The 24,765-nt window shown below is 35.5% G+C and overlaps 2 protein-coding genes across 4 annotated transcripts in view; one reads left to right on the top strand and one right to left on the bottom strand.

Annotated features, from left to right (window-relative positions):
* Positions 1–24,765, bottom strand: part of Topbp1 (DNA topoisomerase II binding protein 1) — a 75,642-nt gene that overhangs the window by 29,451 nt on the left and 21,426 nt on the right. For all 3 annotated transcript variants that reach the window (XM_047564632.1, XM_047564633.1, XM_047564634.1), the window contains 4 exons: positions 19,955–20,313; positions 19,209–19,381; positions 14,565–14,776; positions 13,570–13,856 (listed from right to left, as the gene is read on the bottom strand). In XM_047564632.1, coding sequence (XP_047420588.1) covers positions 13,570–13,856; positions 14,565–14,776; positions 19,209–19,381; positions 19,955–20,313 — 1,031 coding nt within the window. The remainder of the gene's footprint in view (positions 1–13,569; positions 13,857–14,564; positions 14,777–19,208; positions 19,382–19,954; positions 20,314–24,765) is intronic.
* On the top strand, positions 10,474–11,383 carry LOC124993075 (protein SET-like). Its single transcript, XM_047564635.1, is given in 2 exon segments — positions 10,474–10,805; positions 10,807–11,383. Coding segments are annotated over 2 exon segments (867 nt in total). The 5' UTR covers positions 10,474–10,500; the 3' UTR covers positions 11,369–11,383.

The raw sequence follows: 24,765 nt of genomic DNA, 5'->3' as shown, positions 1-24,765 counted from the left end.
ATACTGGGGGTGAACCCAGGAGTGCTTTACCACTGAACTACATCCCCAACACTTTTCATTTTTTATTTTGAGACAGTCTCACTAAATTGAGCAGGCTGGCCTTGAACTTGCGATTTTCCTGCCTCAACCTCCCGAATCTCTAGGATTATAGGTGTGTGCCACTACACACAGCAAATGAAAAAAAATTTCATACTGTTCAGCAACTGGCTCAAAGAGACTTATGGGCTTTCACTTTTAGCAGTGCCTGCCACATTTACCTGCAATCTTGAGCTGGAGTTGCAGTTTAAATAAAGGACAACAAAACAAAACAAACAGAAGGAAAAAAGTAGAGGGATGCAGATAAGCAAAATATGAACTACAATGAAAGTTAAAAAGTCGGAATGAGCTGAGACCTGTAAAAACCCCTGAAAGTATAAAATATATTCCTGTCACCAAGCCACCCAGTTTCTTCCTGAGAGGAAGACAATGCTGGTCACATGGTCTCATGCTCATTTTCTTTTGAATCTGCACGGTATTCCACATATACATCAGAATATATTTAACCTGGGCTGAACTAGTGAATATTTAGGTGATACAAGTAAGATGATGATAACCTTGTATACCATTTTGCACACACAAGAAAAAATGAACTTTTTAAAGTATAATGTATTCACCAACACTGACATTCTCACAAGCAAAGTGTGAGAGTGTATATTTCCAAACATGCTTGACAACACAGCATGTAATCATGTTTTTCTCTTTTATCAGTGAGAAGGGGCCTCACTGTGTGGCCGGGGCTGGCCTCAAACTCTTGGACTCATGTGATCCTCCTGCTTCAGCCTCCCATGTAGCACATGCCACCCACATCTGGATTAGAATTTTTTTTATTTTTGCCAGTCTAATAGGTTACAAATTTTATTTGTATACTTTAATTTTCACTCTTTATACTGAATAAGGTTAAATATCTTTATGCATGCATAATATTTAATTTTTTGTGTGAGAACTATCTGCCCCATCTTAACCCTATTTTTCTATTGGGTTGTTAGTCTTTTTTTAATATTCACATATAGGAATGCATTCTCATATTCCTTTATATTCATTTATATGTATATATATCTACTGTGATGGACAACTTACATATCCAGTACCAGTTCATCATTAATCAAATTTTTCCACCTGCAAAATTTCATTTTGTTTTGTTTTTGGGTACTGGGGATTGAACTCAGGGGTACTTAACCACTCAGTCACATCCCCAGTCCTATTTTGTATTTTATTTAGAGAGAGGGTCTTAATTGTTCTTTTCAGATTTTTTACACTATTTCTATAGATCTTTAAAATATTTAATCTACATTGCAAAAAACATGTTAAGTCTTTCTAGATGGTAATTATAAAAATTTTCTACATGAAATTTTAGGACTCTTTAGGCATAAAAGAAATTAGAGGCTCCCATACCACAAGCACCTGGTTTCTATACCTGTGCTACCAAAGCTGTTGCCATCCTGGTATTTTCCTCCACCAAAAGCACCAGATTTTGACCCCTTTCACTGATCAAGGATATGGTTCCACCAGTTCTACCTTCTCTCATTTGCACCATTACCTGGATCTCTATTAGATTAGTCACACTGGCATATATAATTTTCTTCTATATTAAAAATAATAGAGTCTTTTGAACCTATTTTGCCCGAATACCAATAACCTCATTTCTTGGCCTCCCTTACACTAAAGATTCCTCGAAGGCATTATTTATAGTCAATAACTTCCTTTTTTTTTTTTTTGGAGATAGGGTCTCATAATCTCATTGCTCAAGCTGGTCTTGACCTCCTGGGCTCCAGCAATCTTCCCACCTGAACCTCCACAGTGGCTGGGACTAAAGGCACATAACACCACATCCCATTTCAATGTCTCCAGTTCTTATAAACCCATGAAGAATTCTAAATCAATCTACCATGCCACCAAAATCTTTACTGTTGTGCTCATCGTTGACTCCATAATGCAAAATCCAGTGATAAACTCTCTGTCCTTACCTCTCTTGCTCTCTGAGCATCAGACACAGTAAATACTCTTGTGTTCTCTGAAATACTTTTCTTTATTGACCCCCCCCAAGGCCACATCCCCACCCCTTGTGTGCCTTCTCAGCCTCTTTTGCTGGTTTCTCTTCTAAAGGTAAATACCTCAAGGTGTTCCTTCTTTGTCTTCTCCTACTCTATACTATTTTCATATGGCTTGAAATGTTATCTATTAACTCAGGTTCCCAAATTTCTATCTCAAGTCCAGACCAACCTCAGGCTCTATATGGAATTGCCCTGAAAACAGTTCTTGAACATCTAACAAGCATCTATCAAGTTCGGCTATCTAAAATGTGAACTCATGATATTTAGGTGCCTGTTTCAACCTGTTTCATTCACTCAGTTGACTGGTAGCTCCATTCTTGTAATCTCTCAGACCAAAAATTTGAAGAAGGATCCAAATTCTAAACATTTGAAAACCTACCACATACTGGGGAGAATTGATTTAAGTTTATTAATATGGAGACACATTCTTGTAAAACCATTAGACTTTGAAGATAAAAGAAAAATTCACATTACTTCTAGGCAAAAAGATGAAATAACTTACAAAGACAAAAATAATTAGTTTGCCAATAGATTTTTCAAAATTAACCCATATAAAGCAAGGCAGTAGTAAAGGAACATGTTCAGGAAACTCCAGAAAAAGTTGCAGACCAAGAACAGTACATCCAAGTAAGCAATCTGTTGAAGAATTAAGGCCACAGCAGAAGCTGAGAACATGTAGAACATAAGGAATATTGGGCACATGTGTCAATCCTGAGAGAGCTAATAGAGAAAAACTTCATTCTACAAAAAGATGATGGAAGACTTCATAAAGGATCATAAGCATTTAATATATTGATCTTAGAGTTAAGACCTAAAGAAGAATGAGGTCCACTGGTTCAAGAACATATAAACCCTTTATTTTCTGACAGAGTAGAAAAATGCAACTAAAAATAGTAGAAGAGAGAAAAAGGGAAAATAAAGAGTAAGATCACTGCTATAGAGGCAAGAAGTGGGAGTCAGGAAACAATTGAAAACTGACAAATAATAAATGGAAGAAGGGTGATTTAAGGGTACTCTGTAAGGTGTTAATACAAAGATAACCACAAGAAAAAAAAAATCTAACCTAAATATCCAAAGGAAAAATAAAGAGGACATGCCAAGTGAAGACACATAATACATATGCACATAACAATCATAAATTACAAATTATATGATAAATGAGATCAAGTAAGTCATCTTGAATATGAATAGGCTTAACTCACCTAATTAGAAAAAAAAGACTTTTAAATTGACCCATAAAGCAAAACCCAACTCTAAGTTAGAGGTGATATACTTAAAATGCAAGAAATCCAAAAAGGCTAAAATGAAAAACTACAGATTTATTTATGAGGCAAATGTAAAAAGGGAACAGTGACTAAAATCCTAATACCAAAGTAGATTTCTACAGGTTTTTTTTGTTTTTTTTTTTTTTTTGAGTGAACAATTTTTATTGAAACCCTCAAAGATTAAAGAGGACCAAATGGTGAGTTTGGGTACCATAACAGAAAATCCCACCTACCTGTACCATCATTCACAGGAATGAACAAACCCAAACACAACAAAATTCAAATTCTCATGTAATTGCTACAAGTGAATGTAAATGAACTAATCATTTTATCATAAACTTCCTTTAATTATATGAAAAAGGAAATTTATATGGCATAACAAAAGATATGCAAAACTTAATGAAAACACAATTCTCTTAAATCTCTCAAACTTAATTTTAAAGGGTGCAGAATGCACTTGATTAAATGACTTAAGCTGATTCTTTTTTATTGCAAACTTGTTTTAACATCAGCTTAACCCCCATGCATTGTACTAAAAATAACACAGCTTTTGGATTAGAAAGATCACTTAAGATAAAACGAGGAATTAAGTACTAAAATTTTTTTTTAAAAAGCCTGGTTTTCTTTTGAAAGGAATCTTCAAGTACCAATATGTATAGATAAAGAAAACAATTTTGGATACATTTTCCCCTTTACTGTTAAGTATACAAACTATAATACCTTTTGAAAAAAATACCCACATAAGATAATTTAAAAAGAAACATTCAAACCAGAACTCGGAAAAACATTAAGAGAGAAATTTACTGGTACAATAACGTGATTTCTATAGTACTGAAAGTCACATTCCACATTCCGACTAACATAAGTTATGAATTCTGTGCACCAGTTAATTTATCAACTACTTATTTAAAACAAAAACCAGATGAGAGTCCAAAAGAAATCACACAAATCTAAGAAACTTAAAAACACTTTTCAGTATAAGACAGGTGAAATGAACAAAAAATAGGAAAGGAAATAAAAGATTTAAACAATGTAATCAATAATTTAGATCTTTGGAGGTATGTGTGTATATATATATATATATATATAATGTTTATATATGATATTTATACATATATAGACATATGTAGATAAATCTATCTCTCTATATATGATATTTATCAAACACTGTAACTTTAGATAGAGAATGTACATCTTCTCGAAAAAATCTATCAAATACCAGAACACAAATACTGAGTAAGTTCTGTGAAGTAAAATATTACAAAAAAATAGTCTGGACACAATGTAATAGAAATTAAGAGTCACGCAAAAAATTGGGGGCACAGTGGCACACACCTACAACCCCAGTGACTAGGGAGGCTGAGGCAAGAGGAGCACAAGTTCAAGAAAAGCCTCAGCAACTCAATGACAGCTTGTTTCAAACAAAAATATAAAATGGCTGGGGACATAGCTCAGTGATAAAGTATTCCTGGACCCTCCCCCGCCCCAGAAAAAAAGATCAAGCAAAGGAAATCCTTTCATCTGGCAAATAAAGGACTTTATATATAATGAAAATACTACATATGGGTAGTAGAGTACTTCTTATACTACTTTTTCAACTTTTTATAAGTTAGACATTATTTCCAAGTCAAAAATTGGGAAAAAAAAAACAACAACTTATGATATTAGGTGTTTGCAAGAATGAGTTATACTGAATACTCTTACTACCCTACTGGTGGAAGTATTAACTGGTAAAACTACTTTGGCAGTTTGTCATTTTCTATGCAAGCTGAAATATAACCTGCAACTTCAGTTCTAGACATATACCAAACAATAAAACATACACACAAGAATATTCACAGTAACATTATTTTGTAAGAATATTACAAGTTATCATTTTGTAAAAGTCTAGTAATCACCTAACTGTCCATTACCAGTATGCTGGAAATGTAAATTGTGCACAGTCACACAATGGACTAAATAAACAAACCACAGTTACACAAACATCATGGACAAATCTCCTAAATGAAGGATAAATAAAAACAATAAAACAGACTCAAAAGAATACATGCTATGAAGCCACTTATTTAAAAGTAAAAAACAAGCAGAACACAACTACAGTATGAAAAGCCAGGAGTGCCACCTCTGGCAAGGAAGCAGCAGTGGAAAGGGAGCATGAGGAATGTTCTAGGCGTTGGCAAGGTCTATATCTAGACATGGATGGAAACTTCCCCACTGCTGACACTGGTATTTCATTTAGCAATATGTTTTGTACTTTACTTTCTACATGTGTGTCAACTAAATAGTTTAAATAAGAGGTGAGTCTTTTGTTTTTTTGTCTGGGAGGTCTGATAAATGTTTTTTGTTTTTTTTGTGCGTGATCATTCCATAGGCCCTTTCCATATTTTGAGTCAAGAATTCAATGTATTACGTCAGTTTGGCAAAGCAGTGAATATAAGATGAAGCTTTATTTTATGTATAATCAAAAAAAATAAAATGGAAAATACTGCTAAGTAAAATATGACTCTAAGTAATGAAACCTCTGTGGTGTTTTATACTATTTCGGAGCTACAAAACTTTTACTACAAGTAACCTATAAAACAATGATATGAATGAAAATATTTTGACTATTTTCTTGCCTTCTAATATTATTTCATTTATTCTTCAAAGGGTCTGTAAGCTAAGAGACTGTGGAGATTATCTGGATTTACCCCATTATTTTACAGGCAGGAATAATAAGCCCAAAGAGGTTAACCTGCTATAAAGGAAACAAGAAGCCAAGAAGAGACCTGCCCTAGACCTCACAGTTCCCAAGAAAGTGATTTCCCTCCATTTTTTAAGGTACAAGAAGTGTCAATCACCATACAAAATGTTAATTTAGAGATTTCATGTGAAAGCTCAAGATTTTGAGCCTGTTATAATATCAGACTTTTTTTTTTTCATGTGGATCATTGAAACTGATCCAAGATAAAGACATAAATTAGCTTGGACAATACTTTCTTGGGTTTCAATATTTATTTTTCAAAGATGAACAACCTATAAATTTTATGTTAAGTCTACTCTAAAACACACCAAGCAAAAAATTGTTAAAATGTGGCTTATTCATTCCCCATGAGCAAAACAGCAATAGATGAATGGGTATTAATAATTTTGCAAAAGTTCACTGATAAAGAAACCATACGAGATCCAAGATGGCAGAAGAGAGGAGGTTGCACACCTGGCTGCTCTGTGGAGAGAAACCAAGAAAGCAGACAGGCAGCTTCGCCACAAGGTGGGAGAACAACAAAAAAGGGGAATACTTTACTGGAACTCAAAAATGGATCAAAGAAGATGGGGACACAGTAGGTCAGATATAATAAAATAAGGAAAAAATTCCCAGTGGCATAGATGCTGCCACAGCCAGGCTGGAAGCTCCAGCCAGAGGTCACTCCATGAGCGTAACAGATGGATAAGGGAATTAAAGGGTCTGGCATTTGGGGGAGGCCTGCCTGAGGAATGTCTGGGTACAAAGCATTTACAGACCAACAATGTTGCCCAACAAATATGAAGGACATGCTGCAAGATATCTGAGTGTGGGGAAAGAAGCTGCCATCTCTCCAGGCCTGGTGGCATGCAGAGGACAAAGAAAGGAACCATTTCACACCTGTGGCTTGGAGGCTGCAGGACATAAGAGTGTGTGCATAAGTGACCAGGAGAAAATCAAACATGGAGAGAGGTTTACAGAAGGGACAACTGGTCTTGGAAACCCACAAGGCTCTACCCTTCCCTGACCAATCGACTGCTTGCAGGACCCACTGGGAGAGACACATCTGGTCGGGAACTCGGAAGGGCAGATGTAGGAGAGATCGGAGACTGAACCCGAGGCCAGGAAATGTGGGGTCTGCAGGTGAGGTAGGGGACTAAGAATTGGCTCCCCCACCACATGACTGAAACCCAGGGAAGCTCTGGGGTAAAGTCTTCCAGCCTGGACCAATAAGTACTGGAAGCAGGAGATACACTGATTAAAATCTCCAGACCAACTGGCATTCAGCGAAGAAGCCTAAACCCTGCCTCCAGGAACTCTGCCTGTGTATGGGCTTACCTCTCACTCCAGCAATGCAGCAGGTGGAGCATCACACTCCAGAAGACCCCACCTATAACTGCTGAGAAGAGAAGCTAAGAATATTCTGAACTCCAACAGAAAGAATTCTTTAATTTTTCATCAAGATTTTTAAAAAATTCTTTTTCACTGTTTAATTACAACCTTAATGGTACAAGAACATTTATAGTTATATGTATTTTTTTTTTCTTCTCATCTAGCATTTTTGAAGCCAATTATTTTACATGGATTAGTTTTTTTGTGCACTAGGATGTTTGATTAGTATATTTCAGTTTTGTTTTGTACTTTTTTTATTTGAATTTTTGCTTTACGTATATTTTTTCTCCTGTTTCCCTTCTCTCTCTTCTGCTAACAGTCCATCTCTATGGTTCTCTCTATCACTCCTCCTTTAATCTCTTCTGTCTTCTCTCCTCCTCCCTCATAATCATATTATATCACTTCTGTTCTCTCCCTGTCCACCATTTGAAAATGTAAACCCTTTGGCAAACTTGCTGTTTTCATTATAGGTGTAATTGACCATATCATTTCTGTTTACTGTGATAATTAGCACTGTAGACATCATAGTAGGAACTATTTGGTTTCATGCTGTAAATTGTTTGCATTGGTGGTTGTTACTATTTGTCTCCCCCTAAACAGCAAGATACTGGAAAGCTTTAGGGACACTAAGTCCACAGGGCAGAAACTCTATTGCCTCAGATCCATAACTGTTAGATGGGTAAACACACAAACAACATGAAAAAGGAAGGTAACAAATTGTCCCAAGCAAACAAAGATACTCCAATAACAGAATCCATCAAAACCATAGTGGAAGAAACGTCAGAGGAGTTTAGAATGTACATAGTTAAATGACCTGCAAAGTAAAGGATGATGAAAGAGAGCAAATACAGGTAGCAAAAGATCACTTCAATAAAGACAGAGATTCTGAAAAACAAACAAAGATCCTTGAAATGAAGGAAACAAAATTCAATAGAAAGTATCACCAACAGACTAGGCCACTTGGAAGACAGACCTCAGGCAATGAAGACAAAATATAGAGTGTTGAAAACAGAGTTGACCACAGAGAGATGTTAAGAAACCATGAACAGAACTTCCAAGAACTATGGGATAACATGAAAAGACCAAATTTAAGATTTATTGGGAGAGATGAAGGCACAGAGATACAAACCAAATGAATGCACAATCTTTTCAATAAAATAATATCAGAAATTTCCCCAAAGTTAAAGAGTAAAATAGAAAATCAAACACAAGATTACAAAATTGTACAAAATTACAACAGACCCACACCAAAGGACGTTATAATGAAAAAGCCTAGCACAGATAATAATGACAGAATTTTAAAGGCTGTGAGAGAAAAATATTAGATTGTATACAGGGGGAAACCAATTCGGACCTCAGCTGATTTCTCAACCCAGATCATCAAAGGTAGGAGGTCCTAGAATAACATATACCAAACTCTGAAAGAAAATGGATGCCAAGCAAGAATCCTATAATCGAGCAAAATTAAGCTTCACATTTGAAGATGAAATAAAAACCTTCTACGATAAACAAAAAATGAAAAGAATTTGCAACTAGAAAGCCTGTACTTTGGAATATTCTCAACAAAATATTCCATGAAGATGAGATGGAAAAAAAAAAAAAAGGTGAAAACAAGTGAAGGGAGGAACTACGCTAAAGGAATAGTCAATCAAAGGAGAAACTAGTTTAAATTAAAAACTAGAAATAAGTCAAAAGGACCAGGAACACAAATCATATCTTAGTAATAATCTTGAACATTAATGTCCTAAATTCGTCAATCAAAAGACACAGACTGCAGAATGGATTAAAAAACAAGACCCAACAACATGCTGTCTCCCAGAGACTCACCTCATAGGCAAGACATCCAGACTGAAGGTGAAAGGGTGAGAAAAACATCACTCACATGAAACATGTAAACAAGCAGGGGTTTCTATCCTCTAAAATAGACCAAGTTATGTAAGCTATATAATTGTAATTAAACAATTTTAATATTATCTTCATACATTTTTAGCATCTGTAGGGTTGTTTTGATAGCTCTCTTTCCACTGATATTTTTCTTACTTTTTTCTTTTAGACTTCTTAGATTTTTATCAACTTTTAGCTATATTATTTCCTTCCTATTTCACATTTTTCTGCTCCTACTCTTATTTTTTCCTTCCTATACCTTATGTGAAAATAATTTGATTATTAATCTGGCTTCTTTCTGATACAAATACTTTAAGTTTTAAGTGTGTATCTGAGTCCTATTTTGTCCCTGAGATTCTGATATTTTAAGCTTTTATTATCACTTAGTTCAAAGCACTTTTTACTTGCTTTCCTTTTTAAATCCGTGAGATATTTATAAGTGTGCCATTTAATTTTGAAGTAGATGAGACATGGGGCTGGGGTTCTATACCTTAAGGTGATTGATTTCTCATTTAATAAATCATGCAGGAAACAGTCTGCATTATTTCAAATTTTTAAAATTTCAAAGCTTATTTTATGATAGAATATAATCTATCCTTATTAATTTTCTACTTATCATTTCCTTGTGTAGTTCTCTATAAGTAACAAATAGGTCCAGGTGGTTGATAATGCTGTTAGGCCTTATGTATCATTACTCCTTCCAGCAAAGAAAGGGGGCTTAAAACCTGCAAATATGATTGGCTTTCTAGTTTTATTAATTTTTACTTCATGTATTTTGAAATTTTAGTATTAGGTACATACACATTTAGGATTGTTACATTTTCTTGAAGAAGTTACCCTATTATGGTTATGAAATGTTCCCCTTTATCTCTGAGAACACTCTTTCTTAAAATTTATTTTATATTAATAGCTCTACTTCAGATTTCTCAAGCTTATTTTCTCCTTCTTTTGCTTTTATCCTATTGGTGTATTGGTATTTAAAGTGTGACATATGTATAGAGCAGTTATTGTTTACTTTAATTACAATATTTAGATCATTTATATATAAATTAATTATTGAGTATATTAAAAATAACACCTGGGCTCTCTGCACTTCTCCCTGGTGAGCTGTGAGACCGCAGCTCTGCTCCTTGACTTCCCTCACAGGATGGCCCCCAAACGCCAATCTTCGCTCCAGTCTCAAACGAAGAAACCCAAACTGCCTCCTGCCCCAAGGCAGGCGGATTCATCGGCCTCTCCGGGCTTGCCGAAGGGTGAAAAAGAACAACAAGAAGCAATTGAACATATTGATGAAGTACAAAATGAAATAGACAGACTTAATGAACAAACCAGTGAGGAGATATTGAAAGTAGAACAGAAATATAACAAACTCCGCCAACCATTTTTTCAGAAGAGGTCAGAATTGATCGCCAAAATCCCAAATTTTTGGGTAACAACATTTGTCAACCATCCAAGTGTCTGCACTGCTTGGGGAAGAAGATGAAGAGGCACTGCATTATTTGACCAGAGTTGAAGTGACAGAATTTGAAGATATCAAATCAGGTTACAGAATAGATTTTTATTTTGATGAAAATCCTTACTTCGAAAATAAAGTTCTCTCCAAAGAATTTCATCTGAATGAGAGTGGTGATCCATCTTCAAAGTCCACTGAAATCAAATGGAAATCTGGAAAGGATTTGACGAAACGTTCAAGTCAAACGCAGAATAAAGCCAGCAGGAAGAGGCAGCATGAAGAACCAGAGAGCTTCTTTACCTGGTTTACTGACCACTCTGATGCAGGTGCAGATGAATTAGGAGAGGTCATCAAAGATGATATTTGGCCAAATCCATTGCAGTACTACTTGGTACCTGATATGGATGATGAAGAAGGGGAAGGAGAAGAAGATGATGATGATGATGAAGAAGAAGAAGGATTGGAAGATATTGATGAAGAAGGGGATGAGGATGAAGGTGAAGAGGATGAAGATGATGATGAAGGGGAGGAAGGAGAGGAGGATGAAGGAGAAGATGACTAACTGAACACTGATGGATTCCAACCTTTTTTTTTTCCTTTGTTTGTTGTTGTTTTCTTTCTTTCCTTTTTTTTTTTTCTTCTCTTAATTCGGTCCCTGGGAGCAAGTTGCAGTCTTTTTTTTTTTTTTTCCCCTTCCTTTCTTCCCCCACTTTGTGCTCAGTCACCCTGTTCTTGAGGTCTCTTTTCTCAAACCATGGTTCTCAACTTATTTTGGGGGGAAATACCTTGAGCAGAGTATAATGGGAAAAGAATCTACACCCTTCTGTTCTGAATTCATTTTTATCCCTTCCTGTCTCAAAACAAAAAACTGTATGGAATCAACACCACCGTGCTCTGTGGGAAAAAAGAAAAACCTTCTGCTCCCTTCACTCTGCTGGAAGCTGGAGGGTGCTAGGCTCCTGTGTAGTAGTGCATAGAATTCTAGCTTTTTTCCTCCTTTCTCTGTATATTGGGCTCAGAGATTACACTGTGTCTCTATGTGAATATGGACAGTTAGCAATTACCAACATGTATCTGTCTACTTTTTCTTGTTTAAAAAAAGAAAAAAAAAACTTAAAAAAATGGGGTTATAGAAGGTCAGCAAAGGGTGGGTTTGAGATGTTTGGGTGGGTTAAGTGGGCATTTTGACAACATGGCTTCTCCTTTGGCATGTTTAATTGTGATGTTTAACAGACATCCTTGCAGTTTAAGATGACACTTTTAAAATAAAATTCTCTCCTAATGATGACTTGAGCCCTGCCACTCGATGGGAGAATCAGCAGAACCTGTAGGATCTTATTTGGAATTGACATTCTCTATTGTAATTTTGTTCGTTTATTTTTAAATTTTCTTTTTTGTTTTCACTGGAAAGGAAAGATGATGCTCAGTTTTAAACGTTAAAAGTGTACAAGTTGTTTTGTTACAATAAAACTAAATGTGTACAAAAAAAAAAAAAAAAAAAACACCTGACATGAAGGTCAGGGGTGTCAGTCTGAGAGAGAAGATTGTTAGAATGCTTTTGTTGCAATTGTTCATTCTCTCATTTATCATATGGTACACAGCAACAGATTTACTGTACTGTTTGTTAACACTTTTTATTTTGCAAACAAAAAATAATGTATACATATATATGCCTATATATGTGTGTGTGTGCATATATACATATTGTACCATAGGCACTCTCTTAGGTATCCCTTTATACTTTTTTAGTTTTGTTTTGTGTTGTTTTTTTGTTTTTTCAGTTGTAGATGGACACAATACCTTTATTTTATTTATGTGATGCTAAGGATCAAACCCAGCACTTCATGCATGTGAGGCAAGTGCTCTACACTGAGCTACAATCCCAGTCCCCTTTATGATTTTAATGTGAAATTCTCTGACAACAAATAATGCTGGGTAGTTTTTCATATGCTTATTTACCATTTGATTATCCTCCTCAATGAAATACCTGTTTATGTGTTAATTTTTAATTGTATTATTTGCTGATTAGAGTTTTCCAGTCTTTGTATATTTCATAAACAAGCATGTGCATTGCAAAAATTAAATAAATAAACAAACAACAACAAAGAAGATTGAAAACTGAAAAGAAAAAGAAACCACAGGCAATGGTTTGACAGTCACCTGAAAGGCCAAAAGCTACTAAAGGAAAAGTGAAGAAAATCACCTTTTGGAAATTAAAAGTAACCATTTGAAAAGAATACATTAGCCCTTGATTTGCAAATGAAGTTCTCCAAAAGAGCCAGACTACCTTGCTCAGATCAAAGAAACAGACTTAACTCATCTCCTCTAAAAAAAACCAACTAAAAGGTGATACCACAGACAACTGGAAAGTCCAAGCCCTGGGTGCACCAGTGCAATCAATACACAAAGTAGCAATATGTTATATTATTTTAGTTTATAAAATCATTTCTTCATATCATTTCATTTGATCTTTACGCCTGAGGATTTTCAGAGCAAATGCTACCATCCTCTTTGTATCAAAAGAGAAAATGGTGCTCAGACAGGTTCACTGATCTGCCTGGAGGGAGAGATCTAGGACTTGAACCTGATGTCCTGGTTTCACACCTTGTGTATCTATACCTGTTTCTGCCACCTGGGTATATAGTAGGAGTTCATATTATGTTCTGAAAAACTTACTACTGCAAACTTTAGAGGTGATGCAGAATTTGGACCTTTATGAACTATAATACTGGTGACCTGGAGGTCACTTCCCTTACATCTTACCTTTACATCAAAGGAAGGTTTGAAGAGTTTGTCTTTGGACAGAAATTTTGATGGTGTGTCCAGGTGCAACGAGGGCTCCTTCTGAAGTGGCTGTCCTACTGTTGGTGAGGCTGAAAGCTGCCCAGCATGTTGTGAGATCACAGCATGGAAAGCTTTGCTCTGAAAGCAGTTCATATCCAGTGGTGTAATGGCTGTTTTTCTGTGAGTTTCCCCATGTGCACAAGGATTTGTAGGAGTATCTGGATTTGGATTTATCCCATTTGTTATTTTAGTTTCCAATCTTTGTTCTAGAGATTTAAAACAAAAAGAAACAAATATCAGCTACCTAATAGCCCCATTTTTTTCCTCTAAAGAGGTACATAAGAAGTGATTACTTTTTTCATGTTAAGACTCTGGTATACTTTACTTTCCAAGAAGGAAACTAAATGATGTAGTAAAATACATAATGAGTTGGACAAGCACATTAGCTGAAACAAATAATTAATGAAAACAGATTTCCTATTTCATTTTTGTCAGATGTTAAAATGGTTTCAATAGCCCACTTGCCAAGAATATCAGTGTCAAACTGGTCAATGATAGAGCAAAAAGAAAATCCAAGTTACATGTACTCAGAATTAACTATAGTCAAGTTTTTAGAAAGTCCGTAATGAAACTTTTCTATGACCTAAACTCATTTTTGCCTCAGTTGTAAGTTTCATGTGTGTCTGGGTAAATAAATAATGAATGAGAGGTGTTCCAAGTTGCCAGTTTGTCCCTGAAGTTTGTACAGGGATGATGCCATGGAGAGGCTACCTGTGTCCTCCACTCCTGTCTCACTGCACTGTTTTTCAACACGAAAAGCAGAGATGATCTTTCCTAAAAACAAGCTTTGGAACATTCATATCCAAAGTTGTAAAATGTATGTATACACACATGCACACACATGTACATATATAGAATAAAATGAAAGTATATATGTGTATATATGTATATAGAGAGAGAATAAAAGTATTAACCTTCTTTAGGTGAATTTTCAATCAAATAGTGACTCTCGTCTGCTCTCCTTCCCATTCTAGCAGTCTCCAGAAGCCAAGCAATAGTGACTGCTGGCAAATTCCACTTCTTTGCAGCTTCATATTTAGAACCAACTGGTTCTTTTAATATAAGATGTGTACTGGCAAACATGCCTTTCTTTGCATTGGATTTTCGAACAAAGAATTCTTGAACACTGAAATTTATATTTAAAGAAAATCAAATAGTCATATACACAGTAAGTCATAACTAAGAACAAAGTCTCTAATACAACAGTATGGTGAGAGTTCATGTAGGTTTAAGAAAATACACACTGATTGAAGTTAGCCTTTTCTATCTTAAATTAAGCTAATCCCCTCATAAATGCTAACTCTAAGATAAAAATGTACTGCTACAATAATTAAAAACTTTAAAAATCATAAGCAAATTAGATTTCAAAGGACAGAAAAATTAGCTCCTTAGTCATTACCCACCCACCTGTCCTTTCATTCCAAAAGGAGACACAGAACAATTATAGGAGCAAATTATTAATAACATTATTTCTTTATACCCGCTGTAATTTCCCAAAGCATTTTTACATATAATCTTAGTTCATTTTCTCAATATTTATCAAGTATCAATATTCCACAGAGATGGGGAAAAATAGAGAAACTAAGTGAGAAAATAAAGATCATAAAGTATTAAACAGAGAACAGGGGGCAGAAAGAGAGTTCTACCACTTGAAATAGAAACAATTCAGTTTTTTTCTGACCTAAGTCTTATTTCTATTTCCTGACTTTTAAAGATTTTTTAATCTCCCAAATTTTTCCTAGTATTTTTATGGTTCTATTTTTTACCTTTAACTCACTGATTCAATTGGTACTTATTTTGATGTGAAATATGGCTCCAGATTTATTGAATCCTATTTACTGAATAAGTCATCTCTTCCTCAATAATTTAAAATGTCACTTTTATCATAAATTGCTAGTTATGTTAGATCTATTGCTAATCTTGCTGTTAACTGAGATTTTTGCTACTTAGAACCACAATGTTATTTAGTGAAATATTACAAAATATAGTTTAATAATTGTTAGGGCTAGCCCCAATTTTTCTATTCCAGAATTTTTTACTTTCTTGCTTACTAATCTTTTCATAAAATTTTTAGAATTAGTTTACTCAGTGCCCTCCCTAAAAAAAAAAAATTGTTGGTAAAGTAGTTCCCCCTTATCCACAGTTTCAGTTACCCTGTCAACAGCAAAGAACCTGAACGTATTACATGGAAAACTTCAGAAATCAACAATCCACACGTTTTAAATTGCATACCCTTTTGAAAGCATGATAAAAATCTCACACTACCTTACTCTGTCCCACCCAGAGCAAGAATCATCTCTTTGTCCAGCATCTGACCTTTAGTCACTTGGCAGTAACATCAGCTACCAGATGAACTGCTATGGAGTTGCATGTATACTCACATGAGAGAAACCACATTTCACATAAATTTAATTATGCTATGTTGTTATATTTGTTCTCTTATTATTGCTGTTTATCTCATGCCTAAATCATGAATTAAACTTTATCACAGGTATTCTGTATAGGAAATAACTTAGGCTTTTGTCCCATCTGCAGTTTCAGGCATTCACTGGGGGTCCTGGAATACTTCCTTCAAGGACAAGGGAGAATTACTGTATTTTTATCGGGATCATGTTAAATATATACATTAACATGAAAGATAATAGAAATCTCATGAAAATTAGTCTTCCTTTCCAAGGACATGTAGCTCCTTCCTTATTGTTCAAGACTATTTTGTTTCCCTCAAGGGCATTTTACAAGTTTTCTGTAGCTCTTTCAAGTTTCATGTTAAACTTGCCTTTTTTTCCATTAGCTCTTCTAACTGGTTGTTTGTTTATATGAAGGTCACTGATTTCTGTATATTAATTTTCTGCATAGCCATTTACTGATTTTTTTTCTCTGAGCACTGCTTTAGTTGTATCCAATGGAGTCTGTTGTCATGTTTGTTATTGTTATTTTCTGCAATTTCAGTTTTTTAAAAAAACTTTTTATTGCTTAATTCAAATACAGAACATAGCAAAAATAAATATATACACACAAATATACAGCTTAATGAAATATTATAAAGTACAAACCCTTATATCTACCATCCATGTCAGAAGACAGAATCTTGCCATCTATCCCTGAACTTCTCCAGTTTACTATACAACCCCCTTTCCTCACCTCTTAACTATAGGCACTATTTGGACATTTGTGATAATCAATTCTTTAACTTTCTTTAATCATATAAAAGTCCTGAATCTGTAGATTTTGTGTTTTTTTTTTTTTTTTTTTTTTTTTTTTTTTTGCTGTGCTGGGGATTAAACCCAGGGCTTTGTGCTTGTGAGATCAGCACTCTACCAACTGAGCTACATCTCCAGCCCTAGATTTACTTTTTTATGTCTTAGCTTATAGGATCCTCCCTTCTTTCTTCACCCCCTCAGTATACATTAGTTGAAGACACTGAAATCTTTGTACTATAAAGTTGTTCCCAAGTCTAGATTTTTGCTGATTTTTACTGGTAGTTTAACGTGTTACTTTCCAGTATATCCTATAAATCAGTAGTTGGAGTGAGATACATTATCAGACTGCCAGCTGATTTATTTTGGCAAGACTACTTCAAGGTGGTGGTGCTTTCTTGACACATCAGGAGACATATGATGTCTGGCTACTTCTTTGCTATGTAACTCTTGATGTCCAATGCCTCGATTCTTTAATTCACTTGGGGTCATAATTCCATCATTCCTTCTTCATTTGTTGAATATCTCTAAAAAAAGGAAACTTTGCCTTATCCACTCACATGTTCCCCAAAAGCAGGATAAATGGCAGATTCTTTCCCTTTGCCAGCTCTCAGAATAAAGGGCTATTTCCCTAGCATATTAAAGAGGTGATCAATTACCTTAGATTCTTTAGTACCATTATGAAGCCACGCATGCAACCACTACATGCTATTATCTTTAATGATACTTACAGGTTCCTACTTTGGTCAATGTAGTTACTTTTAACATTACCCTTCTTTTTATCTTTGATAATGTTCTTGCTATCTGAATGATAAAATGTTCTAGATTCATGTACACATTTTCTCTCCCAGATCTGGAATTAACCATTTCTCCAAACTTTCTTAGTGGGGAAACAGTATTTTAAGATTACAATCTGGGCACTTAGATTGCTTATTGATTGCTAAATATTTCTAGACTTGTAAGTTATTTTGATTTCTTCTTTGAACCAAGTTATTTAAAAAAATAGTTCAAAGAGGGTCTTTTCAATTTTCTATTTTTGCTATTCATTTCTAGTTTTTCTTTGCACTGTGATGAGAAAATGCGGTCTATATTCTTCCTACTTTCAGGAATTTATTGAGGCAATGTTGTGGCAAATTTTTCTTACAAGCAATGTTTACAAGTGCTCCACAGGCACTTACAGGTATGTTCACTGTTTCAGGGTAGATCTATATTAACTATGCTATTTAAGTCTATGTCCTTCCTCATATTGCCTATTTGACATGTCATGAAGTAAAAGATGAGAACTAAAGTCTCCTACAAAATGTTTTTGTTAATTCCACCTTATACTTCCCATTGGTTTTGACTTATGAATGATAATAATGCTTCATACATTTTATCTTCAGTGTCAACAGCACTGTTTATTTACAGTTCTCTTCTTTTTCTTGGTTAATGTCTTCTGATTTGAATATGAACCTGTCTGGTAGTAAAATTGCAATCCCCTTCTCCTTTTGTTTGAATTTCTTTACCTTGGCTTATCAGTCCCCCCCTAAAGTATTCTGAATCACTTTGCTTTAGATGTCTTTAGAAGTATAGCTGCCTTATAAGCTGGGCACAGTGGCACATTCCTGTAATCCCAGCAGCTCGGAAGGATGAGGCAGGAGGAACGCGAGTTCAAAGACTACCATGGCAAAAGTGAGGCGCTAAGCAACTCAGGGAGACCCTGTCTCTAAATAAAGAAACACAAAATAGGGTTGGGGATGTGGTTCAGTGGACGAATGTCTGAGTTCAATCCCCGGTAAACCACCCCTGAAAAAAAGTATAGTTGCCTTATGGTCTAATATAACAGTATTTTCCATTTAACATAAAGTTTAGTTAATTTAAATGTATAGATAGAATTATTTTGTACTTCTATTTTAAATAATCACCATCTAATGATCAATTAGGGATTGGACCAATATGGATTTGGAAAGTAAATTATTTTCTTTTCCCTCAAGTACTCATTACTCCTGTTTACATTTGCATTTCTGGCTGAAAAGACAACAAATGTACTGAAAAAATAATAAATCACCTGTATGGCACATGGAAAGGTGTATAATGCTTAGATAAGGACTATTTGATAATGGCCCATGAATCTGTCTTAAATAACCACCCTTTCTTGGTGGTTAAGTTAATAAACCACTAATGCCTGTACTCTTAACACCAGTTTGCCAAATACCTAACTAGTAGCATCTTTCCCTCCACCACCTTGTCATCACATGGATATATCAACCACCCCACAAATACAAAAATACCTGGTCAAATTTTAATTAGAATGCTTTCCAGTACATCAAAATAAATAAAAAGATAGACCATGATAGCAGGTACACTGAAAATATTACATACCTTGCTCCAAGGCGATTTGCTAAGAATATCAAAGAATCTTTTTCTGCTCCAACACACTGGCTGAACGAAATAACACAATTCTCTAAAGGAGTCACTCCTGACATTACTGGAACTGGTGTGAAGAGAGGATTTGACTTTGGATCAATTAAAGTCTGATAGTCTATACAAGTAACCTTTTAAAAACAAGAGAAACAAGAAAACCAACCTGAAATAAGAAACCAGTGGTTAACACTGGTTCAGTTATAGCAGTAGTAATTTTAGTTTACACAAAAAGAAATTTTACTTTAATATAAACTTGAATATGTTCATTTTCAATTCATTTCAAATAATCATTTAAAGAAATTTAGACATCAATTTATCATATTCAAATATTAAAATCAATAATATTTATTAATGGAGTTACTCAAAGTTGCTTTAGATATCATTCTAATGTGTTTATCATTTTTTCTCTTAATTCTGCAGAAGTTTAGAAAGTGCATGTCAAGCTCTGGTTAAGGAAAGATAAACTGTAGAGCGAGGTAGGAGTGTCCTCTTGTGAAGGAATGTGATACTGTGGCCCTGGAACAGTAACTTATACTCTACCAGAATTAGGACCAAGAAGCTTGCAACTTTTCCTATTTTAAAATTTCCCTGGCTAAAAGCAAAGTTCAGACATTGGTCAAAATAACTGCCTAGAATTAACATTAACACTCTTGGCATTCAAATATCCTTCAATATTATACTTTGGCTGTGAAGTGTTTTCTTACCAGCCATGTATTTGTGACAACTTCTCCCACAGTTGCTTCTACCTCACATCCCAGCAGAGGAACCACAGCATAATCAGCCACGATTCTGCTAGGAAGGGATACAATCTTTCCAGCATGTTCTCTTATGATACTTCCAATAGTACATTCATTTTCACTACTGAACCCCAAAACAAGGAAACTTTTTTGGCTAAATAAGCCTTCTTCGGTAATCGTAGAATTGTCAGGAAGGCAATGAGTGACAGAAGACTGGTTTTCTTCTCGCAGAGAAATGTGAGTAGAATCATTAAAGGGTTCAATATGAGTAGAACCATTACAGGGCCCAACTGAAGACTCTGCAGTTTCAGATTTCTTAGTTTCAACTGGAAGAGAAAAAGAAATGCTTACTAACAGATAATTTATCTTATAGTCACAACTTAATTCACAGCAAGGATATTAACGTAACATGTAGTCTGACGGTTTTGACACAGAAAACTCAGGCTTAACGTACACAATGAAGAAGGGATGTGGATCCACCCCATCTTTCAGGTTACCAAGAATGTTGCCAGCATCATTGTCTTCCATCAGGAAGACATTTGTTCTAAATACTCCTACAGTACTAGAATCATGAATAAGCTGAAAATTATGCACTCCAATAGGCCTGTCTTGGTTCCAAACTGGTTTAGATAATTTAAAATAGAATTGAGAAAATATTAAGAGAAAAGCAAAATTCACAGGTCTTAGAGGTGTTAACTGTCAAGACCTTAACATGGAATTAAGTATATGTGCAATAAGAGAATTACAGTTATTTTTTAAAATTCTTAAAATGTTTCCTATTGAACTGGGAGCTAATAAGCATATATATAAATTTCTTAAGAGAAAAAGTGACCAAGGACTCAAGCAAATGACTGCAACTGTTTCATTTTAGGATAAAGCTGACAGGTAGAAAAAAAAAAAAATGCACCTGTATAAAAACATAAATGTTGGGCTGGGGTTATGATTCAGTGGTAGAGAGCTTGCCTAGCACATGTGAGATAGTGGGTTCGATCCTCAGCAGACATAATAATAAATAAATAAAATAAAGGTATTCTGTCCATCTGCAACTAAAAAAATAAATAAATAAATAAATAAAAAAGTCACTAATGAAAATATGCAGTCCCTAATATGCAATAAACATTGTCAACTCAGGCTCAAAGTACAAGAAATAATTTAGTATGTTTCTGAAAACCCCTAATGATGCCATATTGGAAGGTAACACTTCAGAGGTTAGCCCTGCATTATGGGATTCCAGCAGGGCGGGAAGCTTGTCAAGGACTCATTCCATATTTACACAGGCACTGTATGTGTCTGTTGTACATGCTCACAAAATGCTAACTGTGAAGGTAATACTTTCGGTAGATGCCTTTTCTTCTTTGAGTCTCAGGTTTCAAGTGGGTTGTACAACCTTCAGTTATACAGTTGCAGGACAGACATATGAACAAATATGACTCCAGCCAGAGTCATAACACTATATTACAGTGCCATCTTCCTTATTTTACTTTTTTTTTTTTTTTTTGGTGGTACTGGGGATTAAACCCAGGACTTTACAAATGCTAAGCAAGTGCTCCACCACTGAGTTATATCCTCAGTTCAAGGTTTGTTTAAAGGTGAACAACTTGTTTTAAATGTAAAATCAATTTTTTTTGAAATTACAATAATTTTGCAATCAGATATAGAAAAAAAACAGCTTCGTTTAATGTCTACATAGTGTGGATGATATGAGATGAAGGAAGAAACCCAATGGGAGTTTTAATCTACTACAAAAACAAACCATAAATACTAAGTTCTTAAATATTATAGGTAAAACTGAATTGAAATTCAATAAGTTAAAATGCTCTTCAGCGGTTCTTTCCATTTACTTTAGCAGAAATCTTTTTTTCAAATAGATCTCATCCTGAAGCCAAACAGACAATATTTGATAAACTTATTATTGGAAAAGTTCTCTTATATCAAGAGCAATTTTGCTTTAAGAACTAACTGTACACTATTACATCATTTCTAAGGTGCTTGAGGATCTACAAAGATTTAATGTCACTAATCCACATAAAATCAATAAACCACCAGCTGCCTTGCAGGAGGGTTTGAAAAGTTCATCACCTACTTTCTACAAGGTACCCCAAAATGGTTTAACAGCTAGGCATGGTGGTGCATGCCTGTAATCCACACAGCTCAGGAGTCTGTGGCAGAAGGACCACAAGCTCAAGGGCAGCCTCAGCAACTTAGGGAGGATCTAAATGATCTAGTAAGACCAAGTCTCAAAAGGAAAAAAGGAAATGGCTGGGGATGTGGCTCAGTGGTTAAGACTGGTACCAAATTAAAAAAGAAAAAAGAAAACAGTTTAACAAAAGTCAATTTTGCAATATAACACAGATAGAAATAATGTGGATAAAAAAAGGAATGCTGGGAATTCCTTTTGAGAAATGTAGAAGACATTTGAAATCCTCTCACTAGAAAGCAACTCAAAATATGGATAAAATATTAAAGGCATTCTTATAGCCAAATTTCAAAAGAAATTCTCAAGAGCTAAAAATCAAGTAGTAGCTTCAGAGATTACTTAAAGCTAATAGTTACCCTGAATCTAGTTGTGTATTAACCTAGTTCTTTGCAATTTAAGGGTATCACAGAGTGATGGGAACCACATCTTTGGTTTCATACAAATTAGGGGTGGAGTACAGTATACCTGAGGAAACAAACCCAGTACCATGAAGGGAAATGCCTTTAGTAAAAAGACCAAAACCAACCAACAACAAAAAATTCACTTTGCAAAGGGAGATGACAAGTCACTCAGCTTTGGATCAAAGGGGAAACATCTCTCCTGAGAATTTATCATCACAATCTAGTTCTCAAAGTAGGTTAGGGTACAAAGTTTTACTAGTCTGATGGACCAAGAAATCTCTAGTCAATAAAATTTAGAGATGTAGAGAGCTAGAAAATTTCTAGGCACTTAGGAGACTTACACACGAACCTTTTCTGGAAGAATAAACCTTTAACTGAGGCTTGTTAGTATTACTAAAATGGAAATTCACAATAAAAAATCTAAAACCCATGAGAAAAACAGACACTGTGATATTAAGAAAAACATAACTAACCCCCTACCAATTCAGATGTTGGAATAGGTTCAATATTTCAAGAAATAAAGAACAAAAACATGAATACAGAATACAAAACTATCAAAAGCGCTATAAGGAATTGAAATTTTCATCATCAAAACTGAAAATTTAAAGAACAGTTTAAACAGATTACATAATAGCTGAAGAAAGAACTGGTGACCTGGAAGAAAAAGCTGATAGAATTACAAATCGAAGGAAGACAAATATGGAAAATAAGGACAAGTTAAGTGACCCACACTCCATAACTCAGGATTCAAGCAAAAGGAACACTGTCTCTCTGTGAGGCAGTTCTCCATGCTCACGGATACCCTGCTGTTTACCCCATCAGTCCACCGTGATCACCCATCTGCCAGCATATTGCCTTTTTGAGTGCAGATTGCTCACTGACTGATGCCTATCATCCACCATTTGCCCGTTTGCCAGCCTTCTGCCTGCCCGTCGCATGCCCTTCCCCTACTCATTGCCCACTGCCCAACATCCACCTGCCGATCATCCACCGTTAGCCTGCAGACCACCTTCAGACCACCAGTGGATCACCTGTGGCCCGCTATTGCCTGGAAGTCCATTGTCACAGTACCCGCAGGTTTGGTTACATGTGGCTGCCGCCATTTGGGGACAACAACCAGAACCTGACGTTTGCTGCACAGCTGCTATCATCTCGGGCGTAGCCACCTCGGTCTGGGGACTCAGGCCAGGGTCTGGAGATACACTGGGGTACCTGCAGGTCTGGCCACACCTGAGGTCTTTCTGCTTGGTGTGGTAGTGGTTGCCATTTGGCTGCCATCTGGCTGCCTCTTTGCAGGGACAATCCTTTGTATGAGCATATCCCTGGTGCTCTCTCTGAAAGTTGAAAGGGAATTGAGATCTTGGGACTGCAGCAAGACAGGGAGGGTCTTGGGAAGCAAAGCCAAGGACCATCAGATGGCAGTTGGATTTGCCAGTCCAGGTCTGGCAAGCCTGTGGAAAGCTGGAGACTAAGGGCAATTCCTTGAGGGAGAGCACAGGTTGAAGAAACTGTAGAAAACTGGGTTCTCCAGCTCAGCGAGTCCTGAAGTGTGCAGAGATGGAAGGGGCCAGCCACAACAGATGGGAAGACTGGAAGAGGGTGTGAGGGCATCTTGCTATCCGGCACCCACTCGACTGGAGCTAACATCAAACTTCAAATAACCACACACATCAGAGGGAAGTTGAGAAAATTTTTGAAAGCCAACAGAAGCAATCATTCAATTTTCCATCTAGACTTTCCTCCTTGTTTTTCTTTTTTGCCCTCTCTCTCCAATCTCTTTTTTTTTTTTTTAATTTGGCTATTTTTTAAATCTCTACCTTCTTTAATCCAAATGTTTTTCATGTATCAATTTATTAAGGAATGGGATGTCTGAATAGTATATGGCAGTTCTGTTATGTATTCTTATATTTTAACTTTAAAAAAAAAAATTTGTACATTTTTTTTCTCTCCCCGACCTGTCTCCCTGGATTCTCTTCTCACTTCGCTCAAAATAACAGGCAACCTCTATTAATTCCTCCCTTGCTCTTACTATAATTTTTTTACCTCTATCTTCTCTCCCTCTCCCTCATAAATATCACATCTTACACTACTTCTGTTCTCTCATTGTCCATCATTTGAAACAATAAACCCTTTTAGCAAACTTACTGTTTATATTGTAGACAATAACTGAATACTTCATT

Source organism: Sciurus carolinensis, chromosome 9 (assembly GCF_902686445.1).
Source record: "Sciurus carolinensis chromosome 9, mSciCar1.2, whole genome shotgun sequence".
Lineage (NCBI taxonomy): Eukaryota > Metazoa > Chordata > Mammalia > Rodentia > Sciuridae > Sciurus > Sciurus carolinensis.
This window is presented reverse-complemented; position numbering and strand designations above follow the sequence as displayed.